This window comes from Mixophyes fleayi, chromosome 5 (assembly GCF_038048845.1).
Source record: "Mixophyes fleayi isolate aMixFle1 chromosome 5, aMixFle1.hap1, whole genome shotgun sequence".
In the NCBI taxonomy this organism is placed as follows: domain Eukaryota; kingdom Metazoa; phylum Chordata; class Amphibia; order Anura; family Limnodynastidae; genus Mixophyes; species Mixophyes fleayi.
This window is the reverse complement of record NC_134406.1, coordinates 205,366,495-205,394,409: the sequence shown is the minus strand read 5'-3', so window position 1 is coordinate 205,394,409 and position 27,915 is coordinate 205,366,495. Positions and strand designations below refer to the sequence as shown.

At 38.8% G+C, this 27,915-nt stretch overlaps 1 protein-coding gene across 13 annotated transcripts in view; it reads left to right on the top strand.

Annotated features, from left to right (window-relative positions):
- PTPRM (protein tyrosine phosphatase receptor type M) overlaps positions 1 to 27,915 on the top strand; it is a 609,439-nt gene that overhangs the window by 195,396 nt on the left and 386,128 nt on the right. For all 13 annotated transcript variants that reach the window (XM_075213321.1, XM_075213318.1, XM_075213315.1 and 10 more), the window contains exons 3-5: positions 7,180 to 7,451; positions 19,302 to 19,380; positions 24,875 to 24,990. In XM_075213321.1, coding sequence (XP_075069422.1) covers positions 7,180 to 7,451; positions 19,302 to 19,380; positions 24,875 to 24,990 — 467 coding nt within the window. The remainder of the gene's footprint in view (positions 1 to 7,179; positions 7,452 to 19,301; positions 19,381 to 24,874; positions 24,991 to 27,915) is intronic.

Sequence of the window (27,915 nt, the reverse complement as noted above, 5' to 3'; positions counted from 1 at the left end):
TTTCTTATTACGGTCCCTTCAATTTTACAGATTTTCTCCACTTATCGCAGTGATAGAAAATCACTGCAATTTATTATTTAAAAGTGATACTCAGCTGGAAGTGATAAGGCTTCACCACTTTGCCGGGCTATTCTCAGGACACATACACATGCATGACCCGGCTAGTTGGTTCATGCATGCACGGTGGAAGTGAATAATGAAAACATTATAAAAATAGTGGGGGGGGGGGGGAATTATTTTAAAATATTTCCCTTTGGAAAAAAATGCTTCATTTAAATAATGCAGCATTTTTCCTTTCATTGTCCTGAGATGGCGATAACAGAAGCAGGATTGTGGCAGTACATGCACTGCTGCGATCCTTGTTAAATAGGCTTCCCCATGCAAAGAAAGAAAGCCAGCAAATTTCTTCACCGGTGGGGACTTCCTCCAGTAACAGTATGGCGGTAGTCTTTGATAGATAGGGAGAAGCCTATATCTGCCAAAGCACCGGTTTTCTTAAGAGAGAGGGCTTTTCCATGTTTAATAATTAGACCACAAATACCTCTATTTATGCTCTTAGGCTCAGCAACTTTGGGGCAAATTTACTGATTTCAACCAACTTGCCGAGACATTGCTCAATGTATGGGTCCAAAATGACCTGTAGACATGATCAAAATCCAATTTCTGAATACATTTGAGAATATATTTAACCAGTGACTATGATCAATTGCACTGATATAATAATATTTATTTTTACACAATTCTGAGGAGAAATATTACATTGGTTATCAAGTACATACCCCAGAGTAATATTCCGCAGAAACTGTAGATCATTTACTTAGGGCTTTATTTATTAAAGGGCAAAAAGGTTCTTCATGAAATCCTTCTTCTCCCTCTGCAATCCTTCTATGTTATTGTCATCTCAGGATGGAGTAAATTAATGAAAAAATCTTTATTATTTAAATAAAGCATCTTTAAATCTTTCACATGAGAATTCAATTAAAATATATGTATTTTTTACATATTTTTCTGTAGTCTTAAAGAAATTTTCTTTGGTCACTCATTGGAACTGGAAGCCCAAGCGGCTAGCCGGGTTAATCATTGGCATAGCCCTTGTGACTGGTCTGGCGTAAGTTAACTTTTACAGCTACCAGCCAGCATTGCAGAGACAGCTGAATATCACTCAGCTGCCTTGGCGAGATCTTAATAATAAGTCATATAGGTAGTTTGTTATCACTGCGATAAGCGGTGATTGCTAACTAACCCTATCGTTCTGTATTGAAAAATAGACCCAATAGAAACATAGAGGGCCTGATTCATTAACAAATGCAAAATGAACGTAATGTGCATTTTTATTTAAAATAAACATTAAGTATATGCACGTCCATATTCAACAGGGAGCGGATCTGAAGATACTTCTGTTGATGAATACTGGTCTAAGTCCACTCTACTCTAACAGACAAGACACTGCAGGATACATCCAACACATTTGTGGAATATAAAGTCCCAAAAGAACTCACAGAAAAAACAAAATCAAATAATGTGACTTGTTAATAATATAGTCATTAAAATATAAAAATAGTTTATGGATTTCCCCATCATAAAATATATTTATCAGCATGTTCTTAATGTCTACTGTACATAAAATGCATTTTTACTGTTGCTCCTGATTGCAAACACATGTTCTAGCATGTATACACAGCCTTCACCACTAGTAATCTGCACTTACAACCGACCTAAATCTCTTGGGTAAATGATACAATGATAATCAGAATTATGGCTGAGATGCCCAAAGCTTCATCAGCTGTGCGCTTGAGCTTGGCACAACCTTGCTGTACATTGACTACGTGCACACTCACCTTCCCCTCCCTGTTTCGCCCCTCCTTAAGTCGTAAGCTATCCTAAGCAGGGCCGTATCTAGGGCTGTGCGAGATAGATGGCCGCCCAGGGAGCAAGGCTGAAAGGGGGCGCCGTTTATGAATATTTTAGGTTCATTTGGTTAACATTGAGGTCTAGGGGGGGTGTCAGTTTTGCTTCTAGTTCCATGCGCTAAAATTTAAGTTACGGGTCTGATCGTAAGTGTTCTCTGCGCTCTAAGATGAATTGCAAGCTGCTGCGTAGTGTGGCGTATGGTCCGGTTCTAGCTATGCGCAAAGTAATTATATGAAATGTATCACAATTTACGCTCCTTAATGAATCAGGCCCAGACTGTTGTCAGCAGATTATGGCCATTTGGTACATGTAGTCTGCCCATTTGCTCAAAAAAGACCTGTGCGTAACACAAGCATATTCTAATTCATTTAATGTTATTCTTTTTCAACTGGATGTTTATTCCAAGAATCAACTACATTTGTAATAACATCACGTTGTCCCCTCAAGAGTTTTAGACAATGTCCCTATTAGTAACCTGAAAATCTAGAAACTACTTGTCTCTTGGACCTTGTCAAAATTCATTTTATTTTCAATGTTTTACTCATGCCCTGCACCTCCTCTGCTCTTTAGGGGGGTGTCACATTGGTATTTTCATGCTAACGCTTTTCCAGCTTCAGATGCACCCTTGGCAGTTTCAGAACTACCATCAGAGTTGCCTATGGACCTGCTTATGACTCTGTATGAGAGCACTGTAGGCTTCACATAGGGTCTCCACAGTCCGCAATAATGCTGGTAATATGAGCACTGGGGTTTACAGCAGGAAAGACTGGCTCTGCACACCTAAACACCCAGATCATATTTTGTTCACAGCTCCCCTAATATTAGGGAATGTTTCAAGCCAATTATTCTATAAAACAAAAATTAACGTTTGTATACCTGCATCTTTCTGTTTTTATCAACTTCCTGCTGTTAGTTAAGTCACTAAAATGTCAGTCATGTTTGTAGTGATTGACAGATTGTGCAACTGTAGCAGACATGGGATTGTTTTGCATAGACTGTGATAGTGTGCAGATCCTTCATTAATGCTGATTGGATGTCTAGCTAGTGCACTGGTTTGATGGAAATAGACTTCACACCATTAACAAAGGGCAAACCCATTTGTGTTTGTATTGCGGTGATTGATGAACAACGTGTTCGGTGTGTAAGCGTCCTGAAAATACATTTGTTTATTGTATTATACGTTTATGCAAATATCCAGCAAGCCATCAAATACCGATCAGCTCAAAGAAAAATCAAATCCATATAAAGTGTGACACTGGTTATGTATCAGACCTGGGTAATGGAGCTAGCAAGCAACACAGAAAGCTCATCTAAATCTAAGATGGCAGGGAGCAATGGGCTTGGCCTCTGCGTCTTATCACCTGAAATTGGGTACAAGTGTTTTCTGAGTCACAATTCTTTTCAGTATAATGTACATAGAGCTGAAAGGGATTATGGAAATTAAGCTATACATTTGGCACACACTGCATACAGTGTGCAAGGTCTGGAAGTTGTCAGTTGTCTTAAATGCAAATTATGAACAAATCATTTACTAACTTAGCAATGTGCAGATCAACAAAGATCAGAGATTTACCTTTTTTTAGTTGACAGATATTATGATGTAGTAACCATAATGAACTCTTTTTTTGTTTTTTTGTTTTTAAGAAATACTGTAATATGCTGCGATAATGCTGGACAATAGATATGTATGATTTACATGTATGTATACATATATATACAGGGTGTGTGTGTCTGTGTGTCTGTGTGTGTGTCTGTGTGTGTGTCTGTGTGTGTGTCTGTTTGTGTGTCTGTGTGTGTGTATATATATATATATATAAGTTCTTGAAAATAGCACACCAGCATGTCCAAAAGATATTTTAACAAATTTATTGAGACATCAAGATTAAAATACAAACGGCGGTTAACGATATCCGCTATTGTGTCAATCCTGGGGACTCCTGGTATATATTTATGAATACATTCATTATATATTATAAATATATATTTATATATATTTATTTATTTATTTGGGTAGAGGGAAATTGGGGGAACATAGTGAGGTGTGTTGAAAGTGAAATGAGATCCACAGTGAAGCAGTTGCCAATTTATTCTTATGTAAAGAAAACTCCTTCCTGGAATTTGTGATGAATACTTCTACATAACAAAGTATTTTCTTAAATTGTTATGCTTGCTGCATAATCACAGAAATAGCATTTAAAAGCAAACAGGTACCAAACATGAATGGGATACCCTGTCTCCTGGTTTACTAAACTAACTACAAAATGGTTTTAATTCTTTTAAATTAAAATCAAAGGCCCCCTTTTCACAATCTCTATGCAATTGTTGTATACACATGGGAAAATAAATATCTATACATTTTAAGGGTATTAGAAGTCACGTTGAGTTCTGTGACACTAGGATGGAAGATAAGGTGACTTCTATTACATGTAATAATTAAAATAGTGGGTACATTATTTACTATAATACATACAAGTTTTCCTAATAAACACCGAAGTGATCACTCATCAATTATAAGTAATGACATCAGAGCATACTGTTTAGTTATATATTAACAGCATGTCAGGACTTGGGAGTTCTGGTCTCTGCATATTCTAGACCAGAGGTATTTGTTCATTACTCCAGCAGCTTTATAGTTGGCGAGTCCTGCTTCTTTCTCCAGCAACTAACAAGCTGTACCTGTTGCCTGGCCTTTAAGGGGAGAATTCAATGCAACTATATGCACTTGAGGGTACTAGGGTAAAGAAAAACATCAGCAATGTTTTATTTACCCAGTTAAGTTTTTAGTGAAATATTTTTTTTATTGAAAAAAAGTAAACCAGTACAATATAGGTATAACACACATCAGTGTATCAAAGTTATAAATGGATAAATGCAGGACAAAACTACAAGATGTTTAGGTAGTACAACAGACACTGAACGGATAATAAGATAAGATTTAAAGCATACCTAAGTGTCTGGGCATCAATACAAATAAACATTGAAATGCTTGTAGCAACCATAACAGTCAAAGAAGATACAAAGATACATTCGTATAAACCGCAGAGTATCTTTCGTTTGAATGCGAGGAACGGCATAGGAGTAAACAAATGTTAATTTTTAAGAAATGAAACAATTCACTTCTGAAAAACTGACCAAAAAGTATCCATCTATCTGGCATGGATGTGGACAACAGGGTTGGTTTATCCATATCTCGTGGTCATGTCCAAAAATATCCTCCTTCTGGGGCAGTGAGAGCCCTCCTTTCTTCGCACCTTCCATGTCTCATCCGCAAAGATCCATGATCCTTCCTCCTTTGTTATCCGCTTCAAAATGCTGACAAGCAATCATCAAAATTGTCCTCTCATATTCTTGCCGCTGCCAGATGCTTAATTGCCAAGACTCAGATCCCCCTCCCCATATGTGCCCTGAAGTCCTATATTTGGTTTATTGCCCAGATGGATTAGATTACCTATCATCTGTACGATAAGGAAAATAAATACCATCGAGTCTGGGCACCCTGGCTAACCTATAATCCTAATCTCACCCCCAACCCTCTTTCCAGTATTCCATCTATCTGAGTAGTTGAGCCATTCACCGAAATCTCACCTTGCATACCTCTTTAATTCATGACGACCAGCCCGCCCCCCTCCTCCTCCACTTCCCACCCCAACTTAACAATGAAAAATGTTGGTAATAATATATAAGCAAATTTTGAGATATCTTACTCTTTGGAATGTTTTTGTTCTTCTGTTTCCTCATCGTGATTGTTCTTCATACCTTGTTATTGATTCTGTTATTTGTTTATGTTTGTATTTGGAATCTCCAAAATAAATGGAAAAAAATAAAGAATTGCATTGTGATCAGAGGTCTTGGGTCTAAATTTGTGTTGATACATACACCGGCATATTTCCTTTAAAATCTCATTCAAATATTATCTATTTCTATTTGACCCTCACCATCTACTCCCCCTTTCCCTACACTGAGAAGGATTTCTACCACCCTGGTCGGCTATGCCCAACAGTGGGTATGGCAATAGGAGAGTACATAATTAAATTCTTATTAGTGGCTTAAATTGGAACATGATGAGCATACTCTTAGTTGATATAGCATCAGGTTGATGGATTGGTGAATAGCATTGGTGAGCAATATATGCTTTGTGGATGGGCAAAATGTTGAAGAATTTAAGAGCCAATCAGAGTTATCATAAAAAGCTCTTTAAGGATTATATATTCAGATGAACGTGGCAGTTTTCATATATCTATATTTAGAAGTACTTTGCACATTAGCACCAGACACTGTTCTTTTAATATTATATTTTTTCCTTTTTTTAATGTACGGATTTAGAGTGGTATGTTATGTGCAGACATTTTTTCTTTTTAAACTGCTTTCGTCCTGCTGCTAGATGCTTTTTAGAAAATTAATCCATGTGAAGCATTTTCCCTAAAAATGCAATTTATTTATTACAATCTTCATTCTCTATCAACAAAGTTTCAAATGCGCTCTATGTGTATTTTAAATAGGTCTGACAAATGTAGAGTCTTAGGGGTATAATGACAGATAAACGTAGAATGGACCTATATTTTATATCCACTTAGTTCAGGATATTCATTGTCCACAATTTTTCATAAAAATTTCTATTTATCCATGGGATGTTTTCATGTGTGTGGCTGCTGACCAACAGTCAATGACAAGAATGGTGCTGCTGCAACGGTTTAGCATTCTGACTGTGGCAATATAACCATATCTGGTACTCCTGCATTTTACAGGAAAGTTGCTAACACTTGAAGGAAGACTGCTCCGGAAATAATTTCTTCCTTTCTGTGCTGTAAACATACACCTTATGTGACGAATGACTAATAATCACTAATACCTGTGTGCAGCCTCTGAACAATTCTTTCTTGTACACTTTGGAAGTTTCTGGAGAAGAACCTGTTCTTGATTTGCACCAGGTAGACAGAAAGTTAATTGTGATTGTTCCCCACTTTTTAGATAACTATTCAAACCCTGCAGTTCCCAATATACTCACCCTTTGTCCAGCAATCATTTCTCCAACCTGGAGAACTTTGAATAAAGTGGTCAGTGGAAATGTATATAGAACGCTGATGAACAGCACAGCTAATTGGCGGTACAGGGTTGTTTTATAATAAAATATATTTCAGGTGAAGTTCTTATATATTTTTCAACAACATTGGTTGTCTTGAGTCAGGTACTCGGGTGTTTGTCATGCATTTTATCTTTATGTTGAATTATTGTGGACTGTGTTTAACCTTATAATTTATTACATTTTAGGGTCTTTCATGATGGTGAATACATCTGGAAGATTTGCTGGACAGAAAGCAGTCCTGCTCTTACCTCAGCTCAAAGAGAACGACACCCACTGCATTGACTTTCATTACTTTGTGTCCAGCAAGAGCGGGGCCCTTCCTGGGACCCTGAACATCTTTGTGAAAGTAAAAAATGGGGAGATGGGAAGTCCAATCTGGAACATATCAGGGATAGCAACGGGAACATGGAACCGAGCGGAACTGGCAATAAGCACCTTTTGGCCCGAATTCTACCAGGTATAACAAGCTTCTTACTGTGTTACAGTCTTTTTACATGTCAACATGAAATTATATATCTTTTGAGGAATATTCATTAGTATTAATAAGAGAGTGTGACCGTGATGTTGACTGGCATGAGCCAGTGCTGTAACTAGACATTTTAGTCTTTTTAGTCGGCGCCTCCATCTAAGTCAGAGTGACACCTGCCAAGTGGGTGTGGCCAACCTAATGGGGTGTGGCTAGCACTTTACTGAAAGAATTCTGTTACACATATTTGCAAATGCATGATCAAACTACAGGAAGTCTTCTGTCAGCTCATTTAGGGTCATACATGAAGTGAAAGTGTTAAACCACAGCACATATATTCTTTTCTGATTGACATGCCTTGTTTTATGACTAAAACTGAAAAGTTGGGAAGCAATAAAGAAGGTGAACTAAGATGGCAGTGAATCAGACTTTGATATACGATTTTCACTCTTTCCACCCTGAGCAGTTTCTGGAGAAATCCTCTTATCCAAAAAACTAGGCATATATTCGTTTTATAGGTTCAAATCAATAACGAATTTAAATACATTATAAACAGCTTTGCCAGGAAGTATCAGAGGGGAGAGTCACAGAATAGTATGTGTGTTAATAACTGCACATTGCAGTTAGTCTTTTACTCAATTATTAACTGATCTATTTATTAAGGGGAGAAAGGCCCTATCTGTGAAAGGCTACCAGCTTGCTATCGCCAGCCGTAACCTCCAATGGTAAACAGTCGCCAGCTTTCTTCGGCTAAAGCTTCCCCATGAAAAACATTTAACAAGGATTGTGGCGGTGCACGTATCTCAGGATGGTGGTAGCAGACTATATTAATTGAAAAACTCTCAATTTAAATAAAGCATTTTTTCCAAACTGAAGGAAGCATGTACAGATGCACTAAGACTGTCCTGGTGAAGACTGTTTTGTGGGGTAGCTGGATATTGTAGCCATAACAGACTTTATATCGCTGCAAAAAGTGGCGAAAGAAAATCTGTGTTATCGTGGCATAATAATTTATATAGGGGCCTAATAGTACTATTAATGTTAGGGCATGACAAGTCACGATCAGTAAACGGATTGGCATATTTATTAATAAGTTGTAAATGCTTCACTGAATGATATAACTGTTTAACTGTAAGTATTTAGTACTGACACTGTTAACTGGAAGTACAGTCTTTTAAATGTCTCACGTTTTTCAATAACCCCATCATATCATTCTTGTATTATTAATACGAAACACATTAGACCCTTGTGTCACTTTAAGGAAGTTTATCATGGTAGTTTCCAGCATCGACAGAGTACAATAAATATTCACAAAGAGTGGGAGTTGATGAATGTAGTTTAAATTTAAATGATCTAGAACATATAATTAAAAAGAAGGATGTGTGAACTTTATATGCTCGTCTCTATCACACTGATCACTGCAGATTGAATTATGCAGTTTCTCCAGCATGTCACAGTATACTGGGCCATTCTACAAAAAAAAAAAAACTGCAAATTGTGAGATAATTATAATTTGTACCAATTTAAGATGGAAATAATCCTGTGATTAGGGACCAGATTGGTAACTAATTAATGACCATCAATTTTTTTTTTTTCAAAGCTTTCTCATAGACAGATCAAAAGCAGTTACCACCATCACTGTTCTCATAAACATAATGCACGCATATTAACAAGCAAATGTGAACGTTTTGATTAATGTACATCATATATCTACATCACTGGTGTTGATATATAATGTAAAAATCATTGAGTGTATGGTAAATATTTATTACTTTCCTGTATATGAGACTGCTATACGCAAGCTGTACGTTCCGTCTAAGCTTGGTTCGTCACTAGAAAATAGGAATCATTATAACCAGGGCCGATGCAAGGTTGCTCGGCGCCCTAGGCAAAGTTTCAGGCTACTGCTCTTCCTCCCCTAATACTCACTTTCCAGCCCCTCAGACAATAGACACTTGTAAAATACAAATAACTTATCACCTCTTCACTGGCTGCAGTCCAGGTGCACTGGTGTCCAGATGTACTGATGTCTGACGCAAAATACTGTCCAGGGTTCTCTGCTGCCCAGGAGCAAAAGCAGGACATCTAGAGGGGAGGCTCCGAATGTTAGATTTCAGAATAAAATATGTCCCCCACTGCCCACCAACTGTTCTCATACATGTCCATCTGCCCATTAGCTATTCTCACATATGCCACCCCTTGCCCATATAGCTTTAATCACACATGCTACCTGCATAACACCAGATTTACTCACATGCTCCCCTGCTCACCGGCTTATCTCTCACATACACCCCTGCCCTCGGCGCCATAACCAGCTTTTTTTCACACATGCCACTCTGCCCACCAACTCTTCTTTAAAATGCCCCCCTCACCTGCTTTCATAACCGCTTTCCTCTAAGATGCCCCCTTGCCAACCAGCTTTTTTCTCACATACCTTTTTGTCCACAAGCTTTTAATAAATAAACAACTTAATGCTTGATGGTTGAGGTCTCCGTATTTGCCCACTAGTTGGCTCTCCTATGTTGCTGTCTATTAGTATAATACATCATCATCATCAGATAATTAATACATTTTACCTCTACAGAATACAGTAACGCTTGCAAATAGATAGGCAAAGATAATCTAGGCCTTTCAATATTTATTTGCATGTATTAATGTATTCTGTAGATTTAAAATGATTTATACTAATAGTCAGAAACAGAGTATAATCAAATACTAAAAAACATAAATGGTTGCTAAATACTGAAGTTCGTTTAAATTAATAGTGGTCTATTTATTAAAGAACGATCAGCCATTAAAATGGAGAAAACAGCATGATTCTCTGTAAACTAGCCATCATTCAACTTATGAAGGGTTTATGGCAGGAGAAATCTTTGAATCTTAAATATTCATAACACAGTCCCTCATAGATTAATATGGGGACCGTGAAGTTCTGCAAAGTATAAAGCTTTGAAAGCTCTGATTTGCGCAGCACGGTAACATCATCTGCGGAATTGGAAATATCAATGAATTGATCTGGGATGATGACGGTCAATTAATTCTGCTGTGAACTATGGTTGGAGTTGCAGCAAAACGGGGTTCTTGTGACCAAATGCAGCATGAGGCCAATGTTCTGCAGAGCAAACTTGTTGCTGATCAGATAGAAAGATAAGTTACATCATAAGATAGATTTGGTACAGAACAATAGCCCAATCATCTAATCCTTAATTGGCATTTAAAAATAATAAATGTTTTTTTTATATGGATTGATTTAAGCATATAAAGGGCTTGAAGCAATTAATAGTACATGTATGGAATATTTTATCTGGAGAAAAAAGATCCCATACATAGGAGTCTATTTATTAAGCTGCAATGAGCCAACATTTTGCAAAACACAGAGAATAACCATCACAGCTTTTCTTTCAATTTATTAATGGGTAAAGCAGGATAAATTAGAGCTTTCTACTGCCTTCACCTATTTTACATTGGTCGCTGCAATGTGAATAGACCTCTATGGAGATTGCGATCTGACATCATTTAACAGGTGGTGAAAAAATTTACCTTAAAAATACGAATGAGATGGCGTAAGCTCACTTTCTAAAAGGAGTCAAAAGGTGGCTCTCTCCCCCAGTTAGTACCACCCTATTTGTGTCTCCCCCTTCCCTTTAGGATGTAAGCTCACATGAGCAGGGCCCTCTTTCCTTGTGTGCTCCTTCTACTATTCCATCACCCTCTGTACCTCTTGGCCTGCTTCCCTAGCCCGGTTTTCCCTGTTTTCTTAAGCTTTGGTCTTCTTCTCGCTGATTTCTACCATCCCTTTCACTATCTGTCCCAGAAATAATCTGATTTGCTTTACCCTGTCACCTGTGTTTGTAAATATTTTTGTATCATGTTGTGTCTTGGTTCTCTGTTTTCTATATATGTAATGTACGGCGATGTGGACCCTTTGTGGCGCCTTATGAGTCAAAGATAATAATAATAATGGTTTCTCCAGGGTTCACCAATGATCCCTGACACGGTAAATACAAGTGACAGTATATTTTGTATCGCTGCTTTATGAAGCGACATAAACTGATACTTACTGTCACCCAATAGCCACCAATGTTAAATAGACCCCAAAATATTTTGAAGACGGAAAATTGAAAAATGTTCATTGCAATTTCTCAATGGTCATGTTATACACTGTAGACATGCTATACTCTGCTAGACAAGATAATGAGAAGACAAAAGTCAGGGCAGCATTAGTAAATATGTGACTTTTTTTAAATGTAGATTTTGGGTGTGCTGTCTCAAATTCTGTTTAATTTTACCCCAAATAAAAATGCTCATAGCATTCTTGGTTAAGGTTACCACACTTTATATTTTTCTGCCAAACTGAGCCATTAATGCTGCCATGAATGTTTTCTTTCTTGAAGTAAAAGTCTGGACATCTCAGACAACTGCTATTATATTTGATGCACTGCAGAGGATACAATATTTTCATTAGTCTTGGAAAATGGCATGTTGTCATTGGTCTCCTGTGTGGATGGGTTATCATAACGTTCAGCATGTCCAGTACATACAGCTGGGGAAACTAGTAAGGATGAAAGCTAATTTTGTTCTTCAGTGATGCAAGGAGGATCTCTGCTGTGGTACGTTGATTCACCGCTGCCTGCTTGGCACACATCTGATGAATAACCTCATGTAAAGCATCTCTCACAGAGGCACTCAGCCTATCCAGCTGCCAGGGAAGTTGAGTAGGACTTTCACCCTGTTATTATGAAACTCGTCTACAGTCATGTGGTTTGGAATTTCTTTTTGACAAATAGCAATGTAATAACCTTCACTTGAGCACACACAGAACAAGGTCAAAGGGATGTGTTATACGGAAACATTACTTTTATTAATGTTGAGCTCTTCCTTATGAATAAAATAATAGTATTGCCATGTGTGAGATGCTCTCTTCAAATGTTAATACTTTTCGTTAGCACTTACACCGTTTTCTGTAGAGTCACATTTTTTCCTGAGCTTCATCTCTGCATTGAATGGCATGAGAAAACCAGAAGCATTGCTTGCTTCTCTCTCTTACAGCTCAGACATTACAGTGATTGTCCACCACTGGACAACCCCTGCTATGTATGATCCCTCACTTTGATGGGAGAGAGACCTGTCCATATTGGCCGAACCAACCTGTCCAGATTTGTCCAAGCAGATAGGATGTGGATGGGGGGGTAGCAAACACTGCTTCTGGTTGCATTGACAGGGTTTCCATACAATCAGAAGACGCGTTCCTTATGTACATGCTGACTGGGATCCTTAATGTGTTGCCCAGTTTCCACAGCTCTATCCCACCAGTGCTCATGATATGAATGGAATCTGGCAGTGTTAGGGATACCTGGGGGTACAGAGAAAGTACATAGATGACTGTCCCTATTTGTTTATAGATTATTAGTATTAGTGTTGTTGTTGTTAAAAGCTGAATAAGGATCTAAAATTATGTTTAACCATAATAAAAGTGCGTCACTGGTCTTGCTACAGAGAAATTACTATCCTGTTACAATTGATATAGTTTGTTAGAAGAACAGTTAATTCCTTTGAATCACTGACAAAATCATAGAAAACCGAACAACATTCAATTAAATTAATCATTCTTAAAATAGGATGCTGATTTCTCTCTGTGGAGTTTCCAAATGAACTGAACGTTGCATATTTCTTAATGTGATAATTCCATCTTTCTGGGACAAAAATAAAAACATTTTCTTTAGTTAATGTCCTATAAATACAAACTTTTTTTCTTAAATGTTTCATATTCTCCTTGAACCTGGTGACATCCTATCTGATATGATTAAATGCATAGCAACGAGGATAGAATGAAAATATTATTTCTCAAGCTAGGAAAGTCATGGACCATAAATGATGGACAACATAGCACTGTTTTAAGTCACATATTTTCTCACCAGAGATATATTGGAAGTGTCAATGCTGTTAGTATAAGTGCAATAGAATTCCACACTAATAACTGTCATTTTTCTTCCATGATTCTATTTTGTGTAAGTACTCAAAATTGAATCAAAGCTGGGGGTATTGCAGACACTAGCAACCAGCATCAATGTAATGTACTGTTTTGCATGGAACTGTTTATTATATTCCATAATATTACACATGACTAAATCATTATAAATTCCTCTCTGATGGCTATCTCTTCCAGCCCCCTGACTAAATAAACACACATCTCTTTTTAAAAATTACATTTTTAATTACATTTGGATAATATGGCCACATCAGGTACTTTACAGGACTTTCAATGAAGTTTAAAACCATTAAGATGTTTAAGCCATAAAAATAAATATACAAACCTTAAGAAATCATAAATAGAAAACAGCAATGGTCATAAAGTGCAACAAAATGCAAGGTGCATACTTTTTTTTTCTCTTGCTCAAATGTGCCAATTTTTTTTCACCTGACATAGATGCAGACCCATATTCCATCTTTGCGACTGGCCCATCATTTTGCAGTATTGGGGATCCAACTAGAAGTGCATATGGTTCAAAGAGTGATAATGTCACTGCAAGGTCCTTAAGTCCATAATGATATTAGAAGCCCTGCCTGGGAGACTCCTGCATTAGGGTGAGCCCTCCGGAGCACCCCAGAAGAGCAAACAGTTCTCTGAGGATGGGGCTCATCTACCTGCCATGTGGGCTAGGATGTGCCTTGATGCAAATCAACTGATTTAAGCTTAAATTAGGTAGGAATGACCTGAGTATAGCAGTGTCACTATGTTCTGCTCTGTTACAGAAATGGCAAAGGTGTGCCTAGTGAACGGGACAAGGTTAAGGGTGCTTAATGTTGTATGTCTACAGACTCCAGTTAGGGTAATTCAGCCAACACTGTATGTTTCCTTGTGTCCGAATGTCGTGCGCAGGGTGTGCAGAGATGTCTGTGAACATTAGGAACATTGTGCTTAATCATAGGCTTTAGCCATTTTAAATTGTCTGGAGGTATACAGGGGCAATGTTCTAGGTTTGCTCTGGCCCATGGTAGAACTACTGAGCATTTGTTTGTGTAGTGCCCGCTAAGCTGTCCACCAGGTCTTTGCAACTGCTAGAAATAAGGGTGTATACATTCATGCCAACTATCCAAGTATTTCCGGGGCAGTCCCAATTTGTTTTCTTTTAAACGGGACTATACTTCACTAAACATGTGCACTGCATCATCCTAAGTGGGTAGATTGGGTGTTGTTTGGTTGGATTGGGAACATGGTCTAATTTGTTCTCATTTCAATGTAGAAATGTTATCAGATATGTGTCTTATGGGAACATTCTGGTGTTTCTAGAGCCTTGTACATTTATGGACATTTTCCTCTCTAACACGTAAAACTCATACATATAAACCAGATAGGGCTCGGTAGGAACTTAATAAAAAGCTCTGCAGGTTTACACCAACTTAAATTGAACAGTGATGTTGACCTTAGGAAATGGCTCACTCCTTATATGAAAAGCATGTGGTCAAGGTGAATGCTGAAATGAATGTCAGAAATGCAATCATTTTTTAAATAAAAAATATTCATGCCATTTGCCCCTACAACCTACTATATTAATTATTTACCTATTTCTAGGTAGTCTGAAATAGGAATAGCCAAATATAATACAGCTAACATATTCAGATATGTTAAATGCGTTCTTTTTCAGTTATTCCTGCATAATCTCACAATATCCTGGTTAATTATATGAAAGAGGAATTTATTCCTGCCTTATTAAAATGGTCATATAAAGAGAAGATTGATTAAAACAGTACTATACTGTATGTCCTGCTTCTTAATGTAACATTGTTTTTACCTGCTACAGAAAGTACAGGCCAGAATAAAACGCACTGAGCATTTCCATATTAGACTCTGGTCTTGATTTTATCCCAGAATTCAGCCATGCACATCTATCTATACTATTGATTACCTTCATGATAGGAGATCCCTGCCCTGCTTCACCTCCTTTTTAGATAGCAGTGACATTCATATCCACACGTCTGCCTTGTTTTAGAAGGGGCAGATGGAGCGTTAAATATTCCAGATATTGATAAACTGACTGGTTGAGCAAAAGGGCCTTAAGCACTGGGAGGTTTTCATTTTGTTCACAACAGTACATTGATGATATTAATGCATCTGTACAAACAGTTTCTCCTTACAGTTACATCTCTAGACACCATTAGTTTCTCCCTGAGCCTTAATTAGAGGATACTTGGCAAACACAGGAAGATTTTTTTTTTTTTTAATGTTTTTTTTTTTTTTTTTTTTTAAAGTCAAACAGAGCAGAAATCACTTTTATCTACTCTGCTAGCTTTCCTGCCATTAGACTGTCACAGAGTTGCTCTGAAGGTCCCTGTTGTGACAACTGATTGGTGTCAGTGCTTTCATAGTTAACTAGGACAGGCCTTACTTACTAAGGAAAACGTGCAGTGCAATTCAAAAATGTTTTTATGGAAGGCCGTCATTGATACGGTATGTGTGTTATACATCAACTATCATAATACTGGTAACAAGAATATATATTCTAGTACAGAAGACAGTACATAGTTCTGTATTTTGGACACAATATTACTCCCCAATGTGCTGTACTGGCTGTTGATCTTAGGGCATAGGTGCCATGGACATCTCGAGACCCGTATATGGGTCACAGACAGCCCTCATGACCGTAAATATTTCCCTTCTTTTTGTAACTCAGATGTCAGAGATTGAGCACACTGCAGGCACACAAGGTCTGATTTAGAGTTTGAGTCATTTTTCACTCCGAACATACTCATAAAGATTCTGGGACTGGTACTAAACAGTACTTTACGCCTTACGAAGACAGACAGAATAGACAAGTGTACGTGCAACATCAGGTCACGTCAGAATGCATACAAAAAATATTTTATTATAAAATAAATGAACAACTATTAACAGTATAGTCATTATTATAAATATGGTTTTTCATATAAATTTTTACATTTTTCTTTTCTTTTAAATACATTCAATACATAAATAAAGATGATTGTAGTGCGTACTGCATATACCAAGCATTTCTATAATCTATATATAGTCTATATAGACTTACTGGCATACACATGTTCAGTGCTAGTAAGTGGCACGCATATGTGTACTTTTTAAAGCAAAGTTTAGGCCACGTCAGTTACCACTATCGTCGGCACTTACACCTGCCTTGTAGGTGGTGCAAATGATACAGCTGAATACAAGTGTACTTATGATAAACACAGTACTTGGATTGGCCGCTTCTGCGGAGGAATGACTTTGGCATGCCCTTACTGTACATTGCCTACGTTTGTCTGCTCCTTCCCTCCCCGTTCCCCCCTTCATATCGTAGACTGTCATAAATGTCATTTTACATTTGGAGATGAATTGCATGCAGTTCCGTTCATTGGAGTAAGGTCCGTCTTGTAGCGTGCATAGAGTTATTTCATGCAATGCTACGCAAGTGGATGTACATCTGAACATGAATCGGGCCCTCTGTCTAAAAATAAGCGTATTTACAGGTGTATATCATGTGTATGTTGAGTCGCATGTATCTTCACATACGTCCAAATCCAAAACTGCAGTATTTCTGCATCAGGTGTACTTACACCTAATGATGCCTTTATTGTATTATTAATATATGCGGAAGTTGCAATACGCCATTTGTACACAATATAAAGTAATAAAGTGTCATATACATGAGAGAATATTGTTTTGACAGTATTAATAAATGTGAAAATTGTATATTCCTTATAGAATGTAATTAAATACAAACACCAACTTTAACACTTAAATTGGATTCTAGTTTTATGCAATAGTCCAATGGAAATAAAGAATAAGTAATGCAAATAGACAGCTGTGACTTGATGCATTATAGCTGCAATGCTGAAAGGATTCAATATGCAAGTAGTCAATCAGAAGCAGCTAGATCAGTGATGGGCAACTGGTGACCCACCAGGACTTTACTGCCTTCAGCTCCATCCTACTTTATGGCATTGGTCCCCTTTTCTGCTTTATGTCCTGTTGGCCCAGCTCTTATTCTCTGCTTAATGCCCCACTGAGTTTCCCCAGTCCATATTGAATGTCAGACACCATCCCTGCGTCCCCTCACTCACACAGGGACGGACGCCCGCTGCTACCTCCGGGCCATGTCTGGTTACTTCTGAGCATGCATGTCCCATTACTAGGCAACAGGACTCTATTCTGAGACCCGGTGGCGGTGAGGTCAGGAATGTCAGGTAATATTCGTAGCCCTTTTTCCCTATACAAAAGAGGCTCTGGCACTGCTAGGGTGACAGAGTATCAGGTCCTTGTATGCTCCAGCACTCCAGGTTCTGCATCCTACTTTTGTTGACCTCTCGGCTTCTGACTCGGTTACTCCTGACCTGGTTTTGGATATTCCTTGTGGCCCTGTTTACTTATCCTGGTATTTGACTTCTGGCTTCCCGTGACATTGAATAAGAGCAGGGGACAAGGGTGAAGCTTTGCGGGTCATAAAGCAGAGACTAAGACTGATCTTATTTTTTGTCCAGAGCAACCAAGGTAAGAATTTTTAGGCATGGTGTTATTAGACATTATATTAGTAGTTTTTGGCTCAGTGGTACTTTAGTTTACTTATCCGGGTCTGGTGCACAGAGCTAGCCTTCTCTGCCAGGCTCCTCTACTGCGGCATTTTCCGATGGTGGCCGTCATCTTGGATTATGGGAGTGCGCATAGTTTTCCATGTTCAGCCATTGGCTGATTATATTACACTCCTCTCATCCTCCAGACTATTTAAGGCATCTGTTCTGGCCATCTGGTGCCAAATATTAATGTCCAGTTAGCCTGATAGCTGCTGGATTGCTTGGCTTCAGTAATCCTGTGTTTCTCTTGGGAATCCTGATATCCTGTATCCATTCCTATTCAGCAGATCCTGGTACCCAGCGCTATATGCTTCTGCTAATGCTGACACCTTTTCTCCACTACCCTTCAAGTTATCCTTGTATCCTGGCCTTCCTATTCTGGTCCCCCTTTGTCATTTATCATATTATTCTCCTGTCAGTCTCGCCTGGTACATATCTGGAGAATCGCAACCAGCATGGTAAAGCTGTAATTACAATAAACTGTAAAAATGTTTTTGCTATCACATGTTATAGCATGCATACGAGACCGTCATCACTATTATTATTATTATTATTATTATTATTATTATTATTATCGTAGCCAGTGAAGCAAAGGAGAGAGAAAAAAAAATGGAGCCAGGGGAGAAACAGAAGAGATGAGAGGTTAAGTGGATGGTTGGTAGGCCTTAAGGAACAGGTGAGTTTTAAGTGCCTGATCGGGACTTAGAATAACCCTTTAGCCAGGCAAGAGATACAACAGGAAAACAAGTACTTTTGAGATGCCCAAAGCTTGAATCGAATGTGGCTGCTAGCACTTGAGTTTGGCACGTCCCTACTGTTAATTCACAGCGACAAAACGCCCCTTCCCTGCTTAGTTTACTCCCCGAATAGGCTGTAGTAAGTCTCATTTGCTCTCGAGGGTGCATGGAACAGAACAGTGGTCACAGACGTTTCTGCAGATTCTGGGCATGCGTACAATACGCTCAAAATTGGCAGATACGTGTCTTGATGAATCAGGCCCTCTGTGTGTAGATAACGGACATATGAAAAGCACTACACAAAACGTTTGATTCAGGCAAAACAGTGCTAAAACATTTTGCAGAAGATTATACACACACTTTTGTGCCAGCTAATAATGTTTTTACACCTGTTATGCATAATCCAGGGAGGCTACTTTATTTACATTATTTACATTACTATTATTATTATTATTATTTGCTATATTTAAGTACACAATGTTAAATAACACATTGTGAAGTTAACTTGATTTTCATTTTACAGGTATACTTTGAAGTTATCACCTCAGAACAACATGGCTACATAGCAATAGATGAAGTGAAAGTCCTAGGACATCCTTGCTGTAAGTTTTTTATCTTTTTTTTTTTTTTTTTATATAGATTCAATTTTTAATATATACTGAAATGTATTGTAATGGATAAAACTGTGGGGGTCTCTGTATCAATAAGGTAACACGGGGTAAACATGGTAAAAATATACCCAGCATGCCATTGGGGAAGTTTTTGCTGGCAACGTACGGGAAGGGCTTTGATGGTTACTCTCTGTGCTTCTAACGATTTGCACTGGGTCTATTGAAGCACGGATTCTATTTGTCAGTTGGTCTTCACACGACTGCTCACATTGGTCAAACACTTAGTTGAAACAAATCTGGTTAATTAGGAACAAGCCAAGTTCAGGGGCAGGCCAGAGAGATGTAAAGAACCATAACAATCTAAAACAATATCGAGAATGACAGTTCAGGAACTTTTTATAGCTACCGGCAAAGCCTCAGTGAAATGGGAATGGGGGGGGGGTTAAATATGTTGATCATGCACCTTGATTGGTTAGGTGAAAGATGCAGGTACAATTAATTAATAGGTTTTGCAAAACATAAAAACAATAGAAGAGCAGTTGAACAACAGGCTGTGTCTGAGCAGAAAGGCTACTGTCTATTGAGCTGGGAGTCCATGGTTAGATCCCCAGGACTGATACCTTTCAAATACCTAAGGTAAAGATCTCCAGTGCAGAAATGTATTTGCCATAGTTGCGTTGCAAGGGGTTGTTGGCAATTGGTGGAAATAAGCCTATTTTTATGGCTTCGGAATTAACTTCTGTAAATAAGCACCATTGGAGCGTGAAAGGACACGTTTTGTCTTGATAAACTTGCTGTATTTGCTACTTGGCCTTGCTTCTTGCTTCTTTGGCAGCATCTTTGTGATTATGAATGCAAATTTGAACAGACACCCGTAAATCTATCCACAAACAAAAGCTGCTAATTAAGTTCTACGATGACACATCACATTGTCCCACATTCAAATCAAAAAGATAATTATACAACCTTAGGCCAAAAAATTAGCACAATGGTCTGTTGGAATTAATGTTTGTGGTTTAATTCAATTGTTCACATATTTTTGAGTACTTTTCTTTTATTTATTTTAAGTATGTAAAGCATGATTATATTTTCAATGATAAATAGTGGTCTGAAAGTAAATGATATCAGTTGTTCACAGATCTTCTACAGTAATGTAGATTTGGAGCTAATTGGGCGGTTTAAGAAATGAGTAGGCCTGTGCAAGAATAGTGCTTGAGGTTCCCCACCACCATGCATTCCTCCCAACATTTATGAGTGAAGGATTGGGACACTGGGACAGAGTGACCACTCATTTGGTCTGCTGGTGCATATGGCATTGAAGGGCCATCACTTAGTGGACAGATCGTCCAGCTGTCCCCAAATCAGGACAGAAGTTCTTACATTTAGAGGTGGTAGAGGCTAATACAGTAGAACAATTTAAACATGCTTGGAATAGAAATAAGGATATCCCTACAAAGTACTAAGGATAAAATAGGGTTTGAGGTTACCATAGGTTAAATTATGGGCAGAGTAGATGGGCCAAGTGGTTCTTACCTGCTGTTAAATTGTACGTTTCTATATTTCTATTATTGAAAGCCTGGGAACGTGCAATCAAAAACCCAATGTGCCCAAAAAAGGTGTGAAACCATAAAAAAGTGCACAAGGGGTACGGTACTGGCCCCTTCTTTAAAAAGAAAGCGCCCTGGTCCCGACCCCCGGAACCAAAAAGGTCCCTTAGGGGGCAACGGTCTTCAGACCCCCTTCGCTGCGAGGCTAGGGGGTCTCTTTAGCCCCTGGGATCCGCCGAAGCTTCACCCAGGGCTCAACAACTTGTCCACCCCCTAAGGGGAGGACCTAAATAGGTGTTCAGGGGGGCCGGAGCCTAAGGGCCACACAACCCCCCCTAGATCGTCTCGGGGACAGGAGCCCAAAAGGGCCTACCCGCACCCAATAAAATCCAGAAACGTGAACACAAAAGAAAAAGTGACAAACGTGAAGAAAAATAAATAGTGCCGAGTGGGTACGGCCCCAGCCTAATGGCTGGGCTTGGTATAAAAATTTTCTTGCCCAGCCATAAGGCCGGGGCAAAGAATAGAGCGAGTACTTAAAAGAAAGTGGTCAAAAGTGCGTGGGTGCCAACCTAATCACGTGTTTAAGGTGCTATGACCAGTGATTTATGGCACCCCCGGGGTCGCCACTCCCGGAGGCACATTTGTCCTAGGCTTTCAAAGCAGCAATCCCAGCCCCTGGCCAGAGGACCAAGTGCAGCTTTGCCACAACTGCACTTGATCTTAGCCAAAAGGCCGAGAAGCACGTTTCTATATTTCTATGTTACGGGGGAGAGCTGGAGAGTCCCCTCATGTCGGGACTGTCCCACCTAAATTAGGACAGTTGGCTGGTATGTATATATAACAAGGGGAGAATGTTGGGAAAACATCTGTGACAAGGGGAGAGTGGGGCGGGCATTTGTCTCATCTGCCCTCTTCACTCTATCCTTGTCACATATGTTCCCCAACACAGAGATGTAACTTAAAATGTTAACGCCTGGGGCAAGAATGAAAATTGGCACCTCCCTTGCCCTCAATATTAACCAAAGTAACCTAAAATATTCATAAACTATGCCCCCCCTTCAGGTTTGCACCCTGGGCGGTCGCCCTTCTCGCACAGCCCTAGTTTCGGCCCTTCCACAACATTCTCCCCCTGTTATGTGTGCCACAAGCCCCTCCCACCAATAGGTTCCACTCTGCTCCAGTATCTGTAGGGAGGGGGCTCTAATCTTCACAGCAACTCTTACCTCTGCTTACTACATGTGGGAAGGAACTCTGCAGAGCTTATGATGTCACTGGTGCTCTGCAAAGACTACTCACATCATAGAGCAGCAGAGAGAGTATTATTGCCCTGCTGCAGAGCTGAGTAACAGTGGATCACTCTAGGTTTTTTTTCCCCCAGTTAGCCCTGGCACTATATCAGTAGCATCACATTTAAATAATAGACATTCTTTCTCCACAAATAGCCCCTCTATTAAATTATTAACCCCTTCATTTAAAACAAAGAACCAAAGTTGCATTAGTAGCCACTACAATATATTAATAGCCCTCATCAACTTCAAATGACATTAATAATTCTACATCTAATAAAAGAGAACCCATATTAAGCTAATAGCCACATAATCTGCTACATTTCATGAATATTTTCTCATTACATTGTTAAAACAATAAATACATTTATTCCATAACATGATCAAATACATTCAAAATGTACTTTATTTTCTTCGAAAATACATCTGTTTGCAATATATTCAGAACAAGTTCTAATTAATTAAAGGCGTCCCACTCCTCTACCCCTGAAACCTTCTCTCCCTTCCTCTCTTCTCCCACTTCCAGGGCCGGCAGAACATTGTAAGAGCAGCGGAAAGGGCTCTGCACCTAACAGGTCGCCCCACCAGCCCACCTGCCCCTTTCATCTCTTAATTGCCCCCCACATTCTTCATTTCTTGTCACCCTTTTCATTCCCCTCTCTTACCTGCCACTCTTTATTCCCCTCTCCCACCTCACCCCCCCCCTCTTTGTTTGTCTCTACCAACCCCCTCTTCACCCCTCTCCCCCCTTCATTTAATTATCCCTTTCGTATATTGTGCATTAAAATTTGCAGAAAGAAGCCATGTTTAAGTTTGTAGCCTGCAACCTCAAACATGGCTAAATCTTTCACTTAAAGCTTCAGTGAAATATACAATTTTACGAGGGGTGCCCAAACATTTGCATACAGTCATGGGCAAAAGTTTTGAGAATGACACAAATATTATTTTTTACAAAGTCTGCTGCCTCAGTTTTTATGATGGCAATTTGCATATACTCCAGAATATCATGAAAAGCGATGAGATGAATTTCAAATTCCCTCTTTGCCATTACAATGAACTTTATCCCCAACACAACATTTACACTGCATTTCAGCCCTGCCACAAAAGGACCAGCTGACATCAGGTCAGGTCAGTGATTCTCTCGTTAACTCAGGTGAGAGTGTTGACGAGGTCAAGGCTGGAAATCACTCTGTCATGCCGATTGAGTTAGAATAACAAACTGGAAGCTTTAAAAGAAGGCTGTTGCTTGAAATCATTGTTCTTCCGCTGCTAACCATGGTTACCTGCAAGGAAACACGTGCAGTAATCATTGCTTTGCATAAAAAGGCTTTACAGGTAAGGATATTGCTGCTAGTAAGATTGCACCTAATCAACCATTTATTGGATCATCAAGAACTTCAAGGAGAGAGGTTCAATAGTTATGAAGGAACGTCCAGCAAGCGCCAGGACCATCTCCTAAAGTTGATTCAGCTGCAGGATTGGGGAACCACCAGTGCAGAGCTTGCTCAGGAATGGCAGCAGGCAGGTGTGAGTGCATCTGCATGCACAGTGAGGCAAAGATATTTGGAGGATGGCCTGGTGTCAAGAAGGCCAGCAAAGAAGCCACCTCTCTCCAGGAAAAATATCAGGAACAGACTGTTATTCTGCAAAAGGTACAGGGATTGGACTGCTGAGGACTGGGGTAAAGTAATTTTCTCTGATGAATCCCCTTTCAAATTGTTTGGGGCATCTTGAAAAACGTTTGCCCGGAGAAGGAAAGGTGAGCGCTACCATCAGTCCTGTGTCATGCCAGCAGTAAAGCATCCTAAGACCATTCACGCGTAGGGTTGCTTCTCGGCCAAGGGAGTGGGCTCACTCACAATTTTGCCTAAGAACACAGCTTTCAATAAAGAATGGTACCAAAACATCTTCCATGAGCAACTTCTCCCAACCATCCAAGTACAGTTTGGTGAGGAACAATGCCTTTTCCAGCATGATGGAGCACCTTGTCATAAGGCAAAAGTGATAACTAAGTGGCTCAGGGATCAAAACATCGACATTTTGGGTCCATGGCAAGGAAACTACCCAGACCTTTATCCCATCATGAACTTGTGGTCAATCTTCAAGAGGGGGGTGGACAAAAAAACCCCCACAAATTCTGACAAACTCCAAGCATTGATTAGGCAAGAAGGGGTGGCCATCAGTCACTATGTGGCTCGAAAGTTTATTGACAGCATGCCAGGGCGAATTGCAGAGGTCTTCAAAAAGAAGGGTCAACACTGCAAATATTGACTCGGTGCATGAACTTAATGTAATTGTCAATAAAAGCCTTTGACACTTATGAAAAACTTGTAATTTTACTTCAGTATATCATAGCAACATCTGACAAAAAGGTCTAAAAACACTGAAACAGTAAACTTTGTGAAAACCAATACTTGTGTCATTCTCAGAACTTTTAGCCATGACTGTACAATGGTATCACTAGTGTGCTCTATGCCAGGCAAATGGAAACACAAAATCAGTAATGCAGGACAAAAGAGTTGCAATTCAGTCTGTCATTTGGTTCAGTGAACAATACGACAATGTATGTGAAGGGGCTGGATACACCAATACAGATGCTTAGGATCTTGCAATACTGACAAGAATGTGTTCTGTTTTCTTGTTTTTCAGCTAAAACTCCTCATTTTATACGGCTTAAAAATGAGGATGTCAACGCAGGGCAGTTTGCCACATTCACATGCTTGGCAAATGGAAAGACAACGGCAAGTGACAGACTTTGGTTACAGGTAAATATCTTCTTAATTTAGCCATTTGTATGGAAATGAAATTAAGTATATGTTACCCCCCACTACCATTGATGATTTTTTAAAACTAATTGTTCAGAAAAACAAAACAAATAGAAAGCAAATAATTTTCGAGACAGGCACGATTTTGGTGGTCTGATCAAATTTGCAAATCTTATAAATTCAGGGTAATGCAATATGCAAAATTCTACACTAATGAAATTACTAGGGCCAATTTAATAAAGAGGAAAATTGGAGTTTTCCAGGACTGGCGACCCACCATAAGACTTCTATGTATATATGCAATTCAGCCTGGATACAACACAACAAAAAAGATCTTCTGCCTTGTTTCCCTGAGTTCCTAGAAAGACAAAAGACAATATTTCCAATGAGAAATCTCCTTTCAGAGTTGTTTTAGTACATCATAAGATCTCCTTATTTAATTTTAAAACAAAAACATAATAATAACCTTAACTTATCACTTTATCCTAACCCATACATGGCTGGAACATTATACCTAAATCTGAAGTTACCCAGAAAATGTAATGCTAGACAAAACATTCACTTAATATCTTAATGCAACTGGTACAGCCACCCAATAATAATCTTTGCCCTGGGCCTACTAATGTCTTAAAGCTGGCCTGGTAGCTACATAAACTATTGATCCTTTATCCCAACATCCAGGACAATCAACAGATGCTTCTTTCAAAACTGCCAAATTCAACGTAAATGAACCTTAATTACCGTAATGAGAAGCACAGCCAGCCTTATTGATTTCAACTGCATTAACCTTTTTATCTTATGTTTATCTGTGCCAAATTTGCACATATGTCAGTTCATCTGGTCTAAAGATACAATATATATATAGTCATGAAAAATAAAAATATATCTACAAGAATATAACGCAACCGTTTTCTGAACATAGAATCTTGACACTCAGAAAAATAAGAAGATCAACTGCAGGGCTTTAAAAATGCAAATACTACTTGAATGAAACATGTCACATGTCTTCACTTACATCGCTGATATGTTTGGATGGTGTGTGACATGAGCACACTTTCCCCCCCCAAAAAATTATATTTTAGGGGGGGGGGAAAGTGGAAGAGGAAAAAGTAGCTGTAGTGAATAGAAAGAAGATCAAAAAGAAGGGAAAGGTATAAAGTCCAAGGGGAGAGGGAATGGATATAGTAGAGCAAAGTGTATTATAAAAGGAAAAGGACAGGAAAGGTAGATGGAGGATGTGACACTCGGGGTTCCCAGGTTTTTTTAAAAAGATTTTGCCGAATTGTTGATAATAGCAGTCATGTCTTCCATTCTGTAAGACGGCAGTGTGGAATCTAATTCAGATTGTTCACCTGTAAGTGTGAGTTTATCAGTTATGAGCTCATCAGCTGGAGAGAATTAAATACACTGCATGTTTTGTGTGTAAAATTAGCTCTGCTTTATTAGTTGCAAGTCCCTATCTATATAGCAAAAATCACGTATTACAGAAAACTACGCCCCAAAAGGTTTTAACCACTCATGCTCCCTTTATAAAGATGTTGCTATTTTCTCTCATTTTCACACAGGAATACTCCCCAGGGGGGAGTTGGCTTATCTCCTGTCTGCTATGTCCAAGGTTATAAGCATAGTCTTGCAAATAATGAATTACTCCTACAAACTAGCTGTATCTAATTTGTCTTTAAGCTATAACAGAACAAAATGGCTATAAGGCAACAAGATGGCGTCAGCTTACCAAAATTACATTTCTCAGCAGCAAAAGGTACTCGGTATGTTTATGGGAGGTGTAAATATAGCCACAAAAATTATTTTTGCATTTTGCCTCTTCTACATAACACTCTGTTTCTTCCCTGATCAATGCAAAACAAAAATGATCTACTTGCAAATTACTAGCTACAACTTTAGTTTCCCATTTTTTCTTTCCAATGCACAAACAAGCGCATTGTTAAGAAATGGCATTGCTGATACAGACTGCAGTATAAATCCTAGGTTCTCATTAGCTGATACACTAAAAAATAAACATACCACCGAATAAATGTGAGGATGGCACTAATGAAAGGATGTTTATGATTAACAGATGCATCCCATCTGCTTAGATTTTCTTTGTCACATCTGCTGACAACACAAGCTAGCACTAAACTAGGCATAATATTTCTTTTGTATTGACTTTCTAAACAAGAAAAAATAATTATAATGCATATGTTGATAGAGGTGTTTATATCTCACTTGTAGTGTGCAATTATGCTGTGGGCACAGAGAAAGACTGGGTATTAGCAGAGGCTTGTCACCATGGAAATTTGATTGCAGCCCTCTGTTTGTGTAAGATCAGACAATGTCATTTGCAAGCCAAAAAGTACTTAATAAAAGTTACAATATCTGTATTCTGAATAGATTTCTTCTTTCTGTGTGTTTACATCTCTTAACTGTCACAAAGAGTCACAATAAAAAAATAATACAGAAATCTATTAATTTCCTAATTACAGCCACACATAGAATATTGCAAGACTATTATGTTGAAGGTATGCAATTAGCTGTTGACAGGCAGGGCTGGTGGAAGCTCTGAGGATGCCCGTCCCACCCTCAAAGGCATGCCAGTCCCCCCTAGGTAAGCGGCACCCTCACCCCTGCTGCTTCTAACCTTAGCAGGAGGGAGGTGGGCGGCATATTCTGCTCCTCAGCCTGGGAGTGTGACGTTGGCCTGTGACATCATTTGTAGAAGGGAATACTGTACAAGGTAATGTATTTTAACTAAAGGCCGCCAAAATAGAGATGAGCTAAATTTTTAAAACTCTTTTGATGAATATTAGTCCTATATCGCATTTGAGCATGGAATGTTGAACATTTCGCCAGCCAAATTTGGCCATTCGGTATTCCCTCTAATACTTTTATTCCACTTGGATTTTTAAACTATACAACAGAGCAGAAGGA